Source organism: Sebastes umbrosus, chromosome 3, assembly GCF_015220745.1.
Source record: "Sebastes umbrosus isolate fSebUmb1 chromosome 3, fSebUmb1.pri, whole genome shotgun sequence".
Classification (NCBI taxonomy): domain Eukaryota; kingdom Metazoa; phylum Chordata; class Actinopteri; order Perciformes; family Sebastidae; genus Sebastes; species Sebastes umbrosus.
The window spans coordinates 16846346-16859296 of record NC_051271.1 but is presented as its reverse complement, the minus strand read 5'-3'; the positions used below and the strand labels follow the sequence as shown (position 1 = coordinate 16859296).

Here is a 12951-nt window from a genome sequence, read left to right as displayed (position 1 = left end):
CTCTTTTGTAATATTTAAAGTCAAACTGGTTCTCTGTCTGAAAGAAATCTTTATGTATTTAACTGCAGTATGTTTACTGTTATCGCTCACTTCCTGCTCAGGTATCGAGTGGACGGACGTGAAACACCGGACCTTCAGCGGTACCGTCGTGAGTTTGTCGTGGAGCGTGGGGAACATGCTCCTGGCCCTTCTGGCCTACTTCATTCGAGACTGGAGAGTCCTGATGCTGGCGGTAACGGCGCCATGCGTCGCTGCCATCATCTCCTGGTGCCTGGTGGTGAGGTGGATGTTAGGTTTCTATTCTCCATGCTGGCAGTAAATCAGTGTGTTTTTAAAAGCCAGTTTCCTCTGTCTGTGTTCAGGTGGCTGCCGGAGTCGGCCTGCTGGCTGCTGGCCAACGGCAGAGCCAAGGAAGCCAAGAAGTATCTGGTTCAGTGCGCTAAAATGAACCAGAAGAACGAATACACATCCAGACTGCACACTGAGGTACAGCTGACTTTTTTCCAAAGAATAGAGAAAAATATATTTGTATAAATGATACTGAGATCTGGTAATGGTTTATATTAAAACAATGACTCTTTTTTTTATCCTATTTTGATCTCTCTCTTGCCTCTCAAAAATTGAGGAGGAGCAACCTCCTCTGCCTCTATGATCCAGCCTCCACTGCTCTAAATATTGTATAGAGAGCCTTTAACATTATACTGACTTTATCAGGACAACAGGTAAACATGGACGAAGTTAGTTTAGATCATGATATTTAACTAAAATATGACAGATATATAAGAGAGGTGTCACATTTTACTGTGTAAAAACAAATTCTCTTTCTAAATGACCTCAAACATATCTTTGACATTCATGTGCTGAAATGCTCTGTGAATGTGATGTCACCTCTGTGCTTGACCGTGTGCTTGTTTCAGGCTCTGGGGAAGGTGATGGTGGCTGAGGTGGCCAAGAAGAACCACTCCTACCTGGATCTGGTCAAAACACCCCAGCTGAGGAAGATCACCCTCTGCTCCGGATTGTTCTGGTACCAAATCCTCCTTTGACCTCTGACCTTAAGTGTGTAGGATCTGGCGGTATCTAGCGGTGAGGTTGTAGATTGCAACCACCCGAAACTTCTCCTGTGTGCCAAGCGTGTAGGAGAACTACAGTGGCTGACGTGAAAACGCAAAAACGTGAATGTCCCTCTCTAGAGCCAGTGTTTGGTTTGTCCATTCTGGGCTACTGTAGAAACATGGTGGCCGTGAAGAGGACCCGCTCTGTATGTAGATATAAACGTCTCATTCTAAGCCAGCGAAAAAACAATGATTCTTATTATCAGGTGATTATACACTAAAGAAAATATGCTTATTAATGTTATATTCCATTTCTGCCAATAGATCCTCCTAAATGCTACACAATGTTCCTTTAAAACATGTCGTCTGGTGCTGTGTGTGTTCATACTGACTGTGTACCTGCAGGTTTGCTGTTGCCTTCCTGTACTACGGAATCAGCTTCAAGATCTCAGGTTTTGGCATCAGTATCTACCTCACGCAGTTCATCTATGGCGCCATCGAAGTTCCCGGCAAAATCCTGACCTTCTTCGTCCTGGACTGGATCGGCCGGCGGAACAGCCAGGCGGGGTTTCTGATCATAACGGGAGCCCTGATAGGAATAAACACGGCCATACCTTTAGGTGACATCACTTCCTGTCTATGCATACACATACACATCTCCTGCCACAAAAGCTTGATTGTGTCCAGTCAGATATCTGAGAGGACTACTCTATATGTCTGAACGGTCTTTCATGCTTTTAGGTTGTAGAAAGTCCTCTTTACAGTAAATGTTATTTTGAAGGGTTTGTTTTGTACATGGAGAACGAAACGCTTTACAATAGTTCAACCAGACTGACTAATGAAAGGACAGAAAGAGACAAAGATCCCTCTGAGCAACAGTTGAATAAGAATAGAGGAAATCACCAGTCGTTGGTAAAAGCTGAGCATTAAAATATGTGCAAATTTAAACAGGAACAGGTTGTCAGTGTCACGGTCACAATAATGCAGCCTAGAACAAGCTGGAATTAACAGCTGCAACGTGTTGCTTTAGCAAAGCTCTTCTTCAAACTTCACCATTGAAATAGAAGGTTAGTCTTGGGTTAGCTCTACTGGAATATCAGATGAATGATCTTTGATCATCTGCTTCTCTCTCAGAGTACTCAGTGCTTCGTATGTGCATCGCTGTGGTGGCGAAGGGTTTCTCAGAGGCGGCGTTCACCACAGCGTTTCTTTACTCAGCTGAACTCTACCCAACCATCCTCAGGTAAAACCCTGAACCTGAAACAACAACGAGGGTCGACCTAAAGGACCCTGACTGATGCTGCTTTTACTTACACATCATTATTAACCCGTGTGATTGGAAAAAGCAGTGAGACGTGTTTTCCACACGTTTTTAGACGCAGCATGTGTACGGCCCCTTACACTCCATTAAATCAAGAAGGCCTCGAGACCCCCCGTGAAACTTTGGCGACCCCTAGTGGGGCCAGAACCCCCAGGTTGGGAACCAGTGAAATATGCCATCAAAACCCATGCATATAGGCCTAAAAGAAAACAGCTTTTGAATAGCTGTACACTATAGTTACCACAATTCCACGGTGTCCAAACTTTGGCCTTATTGGTAATGTGTGACTGTCGTCCTCTCTCTCTTTATCAGTGCAGCTGATGTTCATGTCTACTCTTCTTTGGGGATCTGCAGCATTGAAACTGAAGCTCCTGGTTGTGTTGTTTGACAGGCAGCGTGGTTTAGGCTACAACTTGTTTGTCTGTCGGGCCGGATGTTCCCTGGCTCCGATGATCATGCTGCTGGAGGACGTCTGGCCTCCTCTGCCGCCGCTGATCTTCGCAGGGACGGGGATCGTCAGCGGTAGCTTGGTCTTCATGCTCCCAGAGACGCTCAACGTCAGTCTGCCTGAAAACATCTTTGATGTCGAGGAGGGAAGGTAGAGCATTTCTTTTTTTTAAGTATTTACTGCTTCATCTCTGTGCTGTGGTCCAGTCACAGACCTGTATTATAAGCTGCAAGAGCACAGCTGACTTTCATGCAGGAAACTGAACTTTGGTGCAAAAACCAAAATGGTAGCATCCTTTTAGTGGATGTTAATGACGGTGCCAGCTTGCCCCAATAGTTTACATTACGGCCTGTGAGCAGCTGCCGTCTACAGCGCTGTCCTCAAAATTGGACCAACTTCAGAACTTTTTGTCTCAATTAGACAGTTAGACACAAAAACATGAGGAAATAGGGTTGAAAAATACCAAAGTTACCCTCTAACTCCAATCAAACATCATACTCTAGGTGTCTGTTTATACTGTCCAGTTTTTTTAAGTTCATCTATACCTTCTAGCCAATCAAAATTCTCAGTGGCAGTGGTATATATTTTTCTGTCATTATCAAGTATAAAATAACTACTTTTCTTATTTTCTTACTTTCTGTTTAGACACAGGCAGAGTGATGCAAACGGAGAGCTGAAGGAAATAAACTCACAACAGCATCACAGGACAACTGATGAGCTGTGAACAACATGCGGCGATGGGATGAATCCTTGTTGCAGTCTGATGGATGGATGGATGGATGGATAGATGGATGGTTCGGTCCGTTTTCATCTTCATTTTGACCTCAAATGTATGTTAGAATAGAAGTGTATTGTGTCAAAACAGAGCGAGAACAGAGGCTAAAGACTTGTCTTAAAAGCTTCAACTGATGATGATGTTCAGCTGTCAATCAAGACTGTAAGTATTGAGCTTCAGTCAGGTGATACTTGACTGTGTTACAGGTGATGAATTATCTGCATCACCTGACACTTGTACAACATCTACTCATAGCAAATTAAGACTATGGAAATAAAGTGTTTTGTGTGTATTTGTCTTCTTCACTTTTACGTCTTTTTCTCACTTAAAAAAAACTTTTGCATCAGATTCACTTCCTCTCCACGACAGTTACATTTATTTAGCTGACACTTTTATCCAACGCAACTTACAATCAGTGCATTCAACCATGTGTGTACAACCCATCAGAATCATGTAAATATCAACTTCAGCAAATATGTTGAACTGCTTCAAGTGCTGCATTTAGAGACGACTAGTGCAGTGTCAAATTCTGGGCCTGTGGTGTTGCTGCTTTCTCGAGAACCGCTCATACAAACAACTTCACACAGTGCTTCCTCGGGTCCTGAGCAATACACCTGCCATGACATAGTTGCGTCTCACACACAAGTCCCGGCTACTCAGAAACACCGGTGAAATGCAGTCTGATTCGCGGGAAAAAACACACCCAAGGCCAGCCACTCAGAAACACACATGAAAATACACAAGCGGATGTTTTAATTTCTAAATAGGCATTTTAGTCGTTTGCTTTGACATAACCACTGCGATAATAAAGTAGAGCATGGATTTAATTAGAGGACATGAAACACACAAGCCGATGTATTCATTTCCAAATCGGCATTTTAGTCGCTTGCTTTGGCAACCACTGTGGTTGTAAAGTAGAGCATGGATTCAATTAGTCGAGGTATTTTGCTGGCAGTGACGTTACAAATTAGTAGCATGTGGCATAACAATATTTGTCTTTCGCCGTTGACTGCCGTTCATATTTTTTCCAAAATAAAATCTCATGGAGGTCCACCGAAAGGGGCGGGAATTTAAAATACATTTCTGGCTCTGATTGGCTGGTTGATGATGAGGCTTCGATGTCCTTCAACTGTGTGTAGCGTCTTTCAATGCTGAAGGCAGTGCATCAGGAACTGATGGCCTCTCATCGCTCTCCTATCAGTTCCTGATGCAGTATCATCAACAGGAAACCTGTCCGTCACTCCACAGGTGGATACGCAGTTATACTTACCTGTACATCAACATACATAGAGACACACAATATAAGTCATGGAGCAAGTTAAACATTTTACATAAAAGAGTTACTTAAAATTTTAAATAAATTCCCAGTTTAAAAGTTTAACATATCCAATTAAGGGGCATGCCTTATTTTTAACCTTTTTTCCCTTTATTGTAGCTGATCATTTAAATAAACACTTAAAAAATCAAGCAACAGCAAAAATATGACATAAACAAGTTTACATGTTTTAGTATAGGACAGAACCTGCCAAAATAAAAAATAAAGAAATAAAATGATAAAGAACTACATAAATAAAGAAATAAAGAAATAAAAGGGAAAATTAAACATAGGAGTAAATAAATGCATTTATAAATAAATGAAAACAAATTAATACATAAATAAAATGGAAAATTAAACAGAAGAGTAAATAAATAAGGGAATTAATAAAAAGATAAATAAATACAGAAGCAAATTAAAACAGAAATATCAATTTATGTCACATTTTATCAATAAATGAATGGCTACATTTATTTCTAATATTATTTTTGCAAAATGTAATGACATATTTATTTATTTATCAAGTCATTTATTTATTTATTGACCAACAAAACAAATCGTCCTATTTTATATTCCTGATATTTTTTCCACGGCGCCCCCGTAAGGCCGTCCTGGTCCTCTGGTGGTAAGTGACGGTGCTGCGTTCAGGTGAACCTCAGCCGACTCCGTGAGACGCTCAAAGCTCACAGTTGCCAGCTGAGATTAAACTGGATCACAGCTGTTCCCTGTGAACACACTATCCTCTCCTCACAAGTGATGAGGCGAATATCAGTATTTTCATTCTTTTTTTTTTAGTGTACATTAATTCATTTGATAGCAGGATGTCTGGAAGTGCAAATATGATTAAAAAAAGTTAGTTTTATAAAGTGATCACTATATCCTGACAGTAGTTCATGAGATAGATAATCTGAAAAAAACAAAAACATGTGCCTCTGTGTCCTCCGGTGCTCCTAACGGCATCTGCAAGATTTCACAGCCCGGAGGAAAACAACCAGTCAGAGCCGATCTGAGGTCCGCTGTCCAGCTGCCGCCTATGAGCAGCTGTCAATCACTTGCAAACTCCGATTAAACGGTCAAACTAGGCAGCGCTGATCAAATATGAATCAATATTATGTTACGTTAATACCTATTTCTCGCCTCAAATGTTTTCAGAATCATCTTGTAGTGCACAGTTTAGCTGTAAAATGAGAAAGTTTGTGACGCCGCCGCCATTGTGAAATCTGTTGAAGGAACGCCAAGTTCCGGTCACGTGACCGTAGAACAGCCAATAGGAACGCTCTCTCAATGAAATGACCTGTGATTGGCCAAAGTCTCCCGTCACGGATCGATTTTTTAAAGCCTGAAAACAGAGCCATGAGGAGGTGCAGAAGTTTAGTTTTCTCTCAGAACACTTAAATTACAATATGCTGAAAGGTTATTATGGAATTTTTGCCCAATGATGCCAAAAATATTCTGCCTACTGCCACTTTAAAGCAGCAAAACCACAGTGTAAAAATGCTCTGTTACAAGTTAAAGTCTTGCATTCAAAATATTACTGAAGTAATAAGTATTAGCATTAAAATATACTTAGAGTACCAAACGTAAAACTACTCATTATGCAAAATGGCCTATTTCAGAATAATTATTATATTATTGTATTATAATTATTGTTGCAATAATGTGTTCATCACCTTAATGTTACAGCTGGTAAAGGCTGATCTTATTTTAACTACTTTATATACTGCTGAATAGTTTGTGAGTTTACCCTCAGTAATCAATAAAGTTTTATGTTACCCTATAATAACACATCCACATTTATTTGTTGATTGTATTTTGTATTATTAATCTGAATCTGCAAAGTAAGGAATCATGGTGGAAATGAGTCCTTTGTCATGTTATCCCTGACAATGTAGTATTCTTTCTACTGTATTTGAATTTTTCAAATAAACTAAACTATTAAGTTAAAGTATTAAATTAAGATAGCGCAATAAATAACAATATTTCCGTCTGAGATGTAGTAGAGTAGAAGTATAAAGTAGCAGAGAATGGAAATACTCAAGCAGAATACGAGTACCTCAAAATAGAACAGTAATTGAGTAAATGTACTTAGTTACTTTCCACCACAGCTGTTGCCTCTTACAGCTTCAGGATACAGTGTGATATTGATCAGAGCAGAGCGACTGGATGATCTCTGCAGGTGATTGTGAGTAAACGTGTGCCGTCACAGTTGCCTGCAGAGATTAACAAGTCGACCTGAGGAGCTGGAAACACACACATACACACACACACACACACACACACACACACACACCATTCTGATTCCCAAATACCGCGGCTTTGTCATGGCCGTCGGCGTTCGTTACCGCCGTACAAAGCACCCCTTAGTGCTGGAACAGTAAACGCTCCAAGAAAGTTCGCCGGGAGTGTGGTGACATAGTTTAAAGAGCACACACTGAGCGGGCAGGAGGGGAGGTGGATGGGTCCAACAAACACAAGGCTTTAATCCAGGAGACCACCGTTCGTGTCCTGTGCGTCACGTTACAATAAGGGCTGTCAAAGTTAATGCGATAGTAACGCGTTAATGCAAATTCATTTTAACGCTACAAATTTCTTTAACGCATTAACGCTATTTTTGATTTTTAGGTTGTAACGGGCTCAGTTTTAAAGCTAGAGTAAAGATACTGAGATCATATGAAACTACAAAGCCTAAAGAATCCATTGGTACCAACCATGTCATACTAGCTTGTGAGAAGGAGGCTAAATAATGAGGAAAAACTGTCATGGCCATTTTCAAAGGAGTCGCTTGACCTCTGACCTCAAGATATGTGAAGGAAAATGGGTTCTATGGGTACCCGCGAGTCTCCCCTTTACAGACATGCCCACTTTATGATAATCACATGCAGTTTGGGGCAAGTCATAGTCAAGTCAGCACACTGACACACTGACAGCTGTTGTTGCCTGTTGGGCTGCAGTTTGCCATGTTATGATTTGAGCATATTCTTTATGCCAAATGTAGTACCTGTGAGGGTTTCTGGACAATATTTGTCATTGTTTTGTGTTGTTAATTGATTTCCAATAATAAATATATACATATATTTGCATAAAGCAAGCATATTTGCCCACTCCCATGTTGATAAGAGTATTAAATGATTGACAAATCTCCCTATATTTTGAACAGATAAAAAAATTTGCAATTAACTTAATTAATTGCCATTAACTATAGACAATCATGCAATTAATGTCAGTTAAATAATTTAATCGATTGACAGCCCTAGTTACAATCAGCTGTTCGTTCGTGTCCCGTGTTCACAACATTCATTGTCATTTTCACTGTACAAACGCAGTAATTTTAAGCCCAACCATGTAGTTCTTTCCTAAACCTAACTATAGAGGTTTTGATGGCAAACATAAAGTGACATCAAGGGGCGTGACGAAGTACAGTATGTGACGAGTTGGGATGAGAAAGTATCATCAAACTGTTACACATTGTGTGTACTGCAGTTAATTCTGTGTTCTACATACCAGCTGATTTAGTTATTTTTTTTAAAACACATTTTACCAGACAATTATCACAAATACACATTTGCTCATGTTGTGAAAGCGCTCAGACGTGAGAAATCTTTGATCCAAGTAGATAATTGAATGACTATCTGAATCGTGGAGAAAGCAGCAGGTTTTTTTTTAATTTAGCTCTTTTCAACCAAATAGTTCCAGGAACTAAGAGAGAAGCTTTTGTGCATCCGAAGAGCCTTGAAGAGGAGACAAATTAGACCCATGACGGATTAAAAAATTAGCGATTTTTGTTCATTGCAGTTACTGTGTGTCTTCTTCACGGAGTCTGCCATGTTTCTACCGTAGCCCAGAATGGACAAATCAAACACTGGCTCTAGAGAGAGCCTTTTGCTCTTTTTTGTTACCTGAAGGCCACCGTAGTTCACTGTAGAGCTTGTGAAACTGCGGTAACGTGAGCCGCAGAGTGCAAAAACCGTGGTACCGCCAGCCGCCATCTGACTTCAGTTGCTCCTAAAGTAGCGTTATTATGGTAAGGATGGCCTCTGAGCGAGGTGAATGGTTACCATGGTTTTGTACTCGGCGTCTTGTAAAGGGAGGAGTGAGCGGAGGGGTACTTGGTTGGTTGCAATCTGCAACCACACCTCTAGATGTCGCCAAATCCTGCACACTGTACCTTTAAGAAGAAACTTAATTTTGACTTAAGCTTTGGCACATGGTTGTGTTTTAAGATAATAATACTTAAATGTTTACAGAGAATTTGAATTCATGTATTTATGACTTAATTTTCAGAGAGGTCTGTTGTTGAATGTAGCCTATACTTTTCAAATTGATCTGCATTAGGGTGAATGTACAAGTGAAATGTGCAAGTTATCCGAACATGGAGTCCAAACCTCAACACACACACAAACACACACAGTCGGAACAGACCTGGACACAGATGACATGTTGGATTTGTTCCGGCCTGCAGGCTCCGAGGGCTCTAACGAGGCGAGACATGGACAGACAAAGCATCAATTAGAGCCGTGGGGTGTCCGAGCAGCGGACAGTGGACACTGAACATGGACCCCCTCGGCCTCTCCATTGTCTCGCCATGGAAAACAGAAAAATAAAGACAATATGATTTGGTTCTGCTGAGGTGCACTCCAAAAGCCCTCGCAGCGTCAGAGAGTTAAAAAGCGCTCACTGTCGTCTTCAAAGCGTCGTCGACCTCGTCGTCCTCAGCCGGCAGATGTGTCTCTGCACGTCGACCCCTCGCTGTGCTCCACATTCACTGTTTCTGCTCAAACAGCATAAACATCATAGCAGAAGTTTGTCAAACTAATAATCATGTTTCATCACTGAACCCTCAAAGTGTAAATGACATGTTAACAGAGCAAGAAGCATTTAGTCTGTACAATGAAACAGCCGGCAGTAGCCTATATATGAACTCTGAGAGATACAGACAATAATATGACTTAATAATGTTCAGGATAAAAGATATTTATAATATTTTGTCCATTTATTAAGAGATTAAAATGTAAACAAAACATAAGAAACAAGAATCATTTCTCTTAACACAGAATAATAATTTCGTGATGTGAAACCGCTTTGTTTTTAAGTCTATACATCACATGTAAAAGCTCTTGAGAAGATTTTTTTTTAGTAATGCATTATAATACAAATCATATATGAAGTTATGATATTTAGATTGAAGCACATTGGACACAAGTTTAGAGCCTATCACAGAAAATCTGATGTAATAACCATGAACAGAAGAGAAAATGATTAATCCCTGTTTCACTGTTGTCTCTATTCCTCAACCAGAAAGACTTCAAATTACTAATTTGTGCCCTTTAAATTGCACCCAAAATGGAACATGTTAAGCACATGTTTCCATGTGTTAACACCCCAATGTGCACGACATGAGAAGGAAAAGGTTTCCTCAGTTATGAACACTACATCGAGTTTAAAGACACATCTGTGAAATGTTCATTCTAACGTCTCGTTAAAAAAATTAGATTTTAACAGGTGAAAACATGTCAAAGTAAAAACAGACTCTGTCAACACGTGGAGCTGCTTTAGAACACAAACTCAGTGAACTGAACTACATCAGCTCAGAAACACAAAGCAGTCGCTTACTGTCATCCAGACTGTTAGATAGTTCAGCTATATTATTATATTTCAAAATAAAAGTTTGTCTTACCTCAGTGATAAACACATGCAGGCTGCCAGGCTGAAGAGAGCTGTGAGAGTCAGTACTGTAGCACCACGCTGACCCCAACACACACAAACACACACACGCACACACACACGCACACACGCACACACACACACACACACACACACACACACACACACACACACCGCCATCACCCCCCCAACCCCTCACCCTCAACAGTCTGCTCTCACTGTGGATCAGAGTTGAATATTCCCGTATTTTTTAAATGTTTATTCCCTGTGAATACATCGCTCTTTTACCAGAACACAGAACTGCAGATAATTCTACAATTCTAATTTTCTAATGTATAATTATTTCATATTTGTTAATGTCCTAATGTGATTTACTTAAAGGGAGACACTAAAGGTGAATAGGCTAAACATTTTAACTAATAGATATCACATCGCAAAAACTTGAACATCTTGTAAATATTCACTGTAATGATATGAGTCGTGCAATACCTGCAGAATGTGAATGTCTTGTGTGTGGTATGTGTGTTTTTATTATTATTTATTTTCTTATAGTTTTAGAGGCACGCTATTTGTTTATGTTTCTTGCACTTTTTAAGGTTTGCATTCAAATTCCGTTGTACTTGTACAATGACAATAAAGATACAGTATATTCTATTCTATTCTATTCTATGAAACCTCCCCAGTTGATCACTTACATTCAGACAATTTCTTTTTTTTTTTTTTTTTTTTTTACACAAATTTCCCATTTTTTTCGTGACGCTCAGCACGACTTTCAACAATGTAATTTTCGTGCGTTTTCATACGAATGTCCAGCAATACATGACCAGTCTTTTCAAAATAAAACTACTTAGTTAGGTTTAGGAAAAGATGTGGTTTGGGTTTAAATAACTCAGGAAATGCCGTAACTTAAGTACGGAAGTTACACAACAAATAAATCAACTTTGACTCGTGGGTGAAAGTCCAGTGTTTTTTGACCCTCTCATCCACCCCGACTTCCTCCCTACTTTATTGATTTAGTGCTGATCATCACGAAAAAAATGTGGTAATAATGGTAATTTCAAATTGAATATTTACAGTTGTGTGTTCATCAGGGCTGGAGCCTGGATTTTAAAAATACTGATGTCATGAGTCCAAATTCTCCGAGCACAACAAGATTTAGACACCAACCAAACTCTGTATCATTTTCTGCATATTTTAAAATCACATTTTAGTAAACTTTGATGCCCCACATTATGGTCTAAATGTTGTTTCAAGCTTTCTCTACACTGCCAGGTGTGGACATTGATAGTGAATACTAAATCCCTTTTATTGTTTTTTTATTATTTTATTTTGTCCCTTAACCAATTTCATGACATTTAATAAAAAAACCCCACCATAATCACCCTCAAAAACCTTGAGATGTGTAAAATGTATGCCGTTGTAGAATGTAAACATGTCATTTAACCAAATTACCTCAGTGTCCTCGATATGTGTTGATGTTATTGGCGGATAATGAGGTTTGTTTCAGGCGCACATTCAAAATCCAGAGATATATCAGGAAATTCTTGCTGAGAAACACGAGGATACCAATTCTGCATTTAAGCTATACTGTGAACTCCTTGGACTCTTTTACAGTCATCTTGGATTTAAATGCATGTATTCACTGCAGGTTTCACTTCTTATAAATGTTATTTTTTTGTTTGCTTAAAAAAACAGTTATAATAATACAATAAATCTTCTGTTCATAAACATTTTGTGACTTCTCAGAGTCAGCAGAGCTTCATGGCTGCATGTGGATGTAGAAATATGTTACAGTTGTTCCTGGATGGTGGAGGGCTGAGTGTCGACCACTTTAGTCATTAATTAACCGCTTTCTTGTGAAAAAGCTTCGACATGTGAGCGTAGCCTTGATGTCGTGTGTTTTTCTTATCAGGCAGCCACCGGCATTCCCACCTTCAAATGTCTGACGTATGTTTTTTTACAGATGCAGCACCTGAAGCCTTCCCACCGACAAAAAACACAACCTGTAACTGCGAGGACATTTCTAATCAATGTTTGTCTTGTGAATCATTTATGACAGATAATAAATGATTAAAATATGACATAGTTGTAATCATAGATTTAATGAAAATAATATAAATGTATTAAGTACATTTAATTTAGTTTATGATGTTTAGTCCTTGAGTATTTATTTATAAATACTTCTTTTTCACTCTTATGACGGCTGAGCAAACTCCATCCACTGATGACAGCCACCAGAGGAGACTGAAAGCTCCGACAGAAATCTAGTAAGTGGACCATGAGTTAAGAATTTTCAGTCAAAGTCAAGAATGAAATTTGAAGCTCAACATGTGTTCAACAACATATTTATAAGCAATCCTGTTTCCTACAAAATTA

General features: G+C 39.4%; 1 protein-coding gene across 1 annotated transcript in view; it reads left to right on the top strand.

The window, feature by feature from the left end:
• The window catches only part of slc22a7a (solute carrier family 22 member 7a), an 11958-nt gene extending 8067 nt beyond the window's left edge, over positions 1-3891 (top strand). The window contains exons 4-10 of the mRNA XM_037763404.1: positions 102-270; positions 363-486; positions 918-1027; positions 1461-1675; positions 2190-2298; positions 2768-2974; positions 3470-3891. Of these exons, the coding sequence (XP_037619332.1) occupies positions 102-270; positions 363-486; positions 918-1027; positions 1461-1675; positions 2190-2298; positions 2768-2974; positions 3470-3548 (1013 nt within the window). The 3' untranslated portion in view covers positions 3549-3891. The remainder of the gene's footprint in view (positions 1-101; positions 271-362; positions 487-917; positions 1028-1460; positions 1676-2189; positions 2299-2767; positions 2975-3469) is intronic.
• The last annotated feature ends 9060 nt before the right edge of the window (positions 3892-12951 follow it).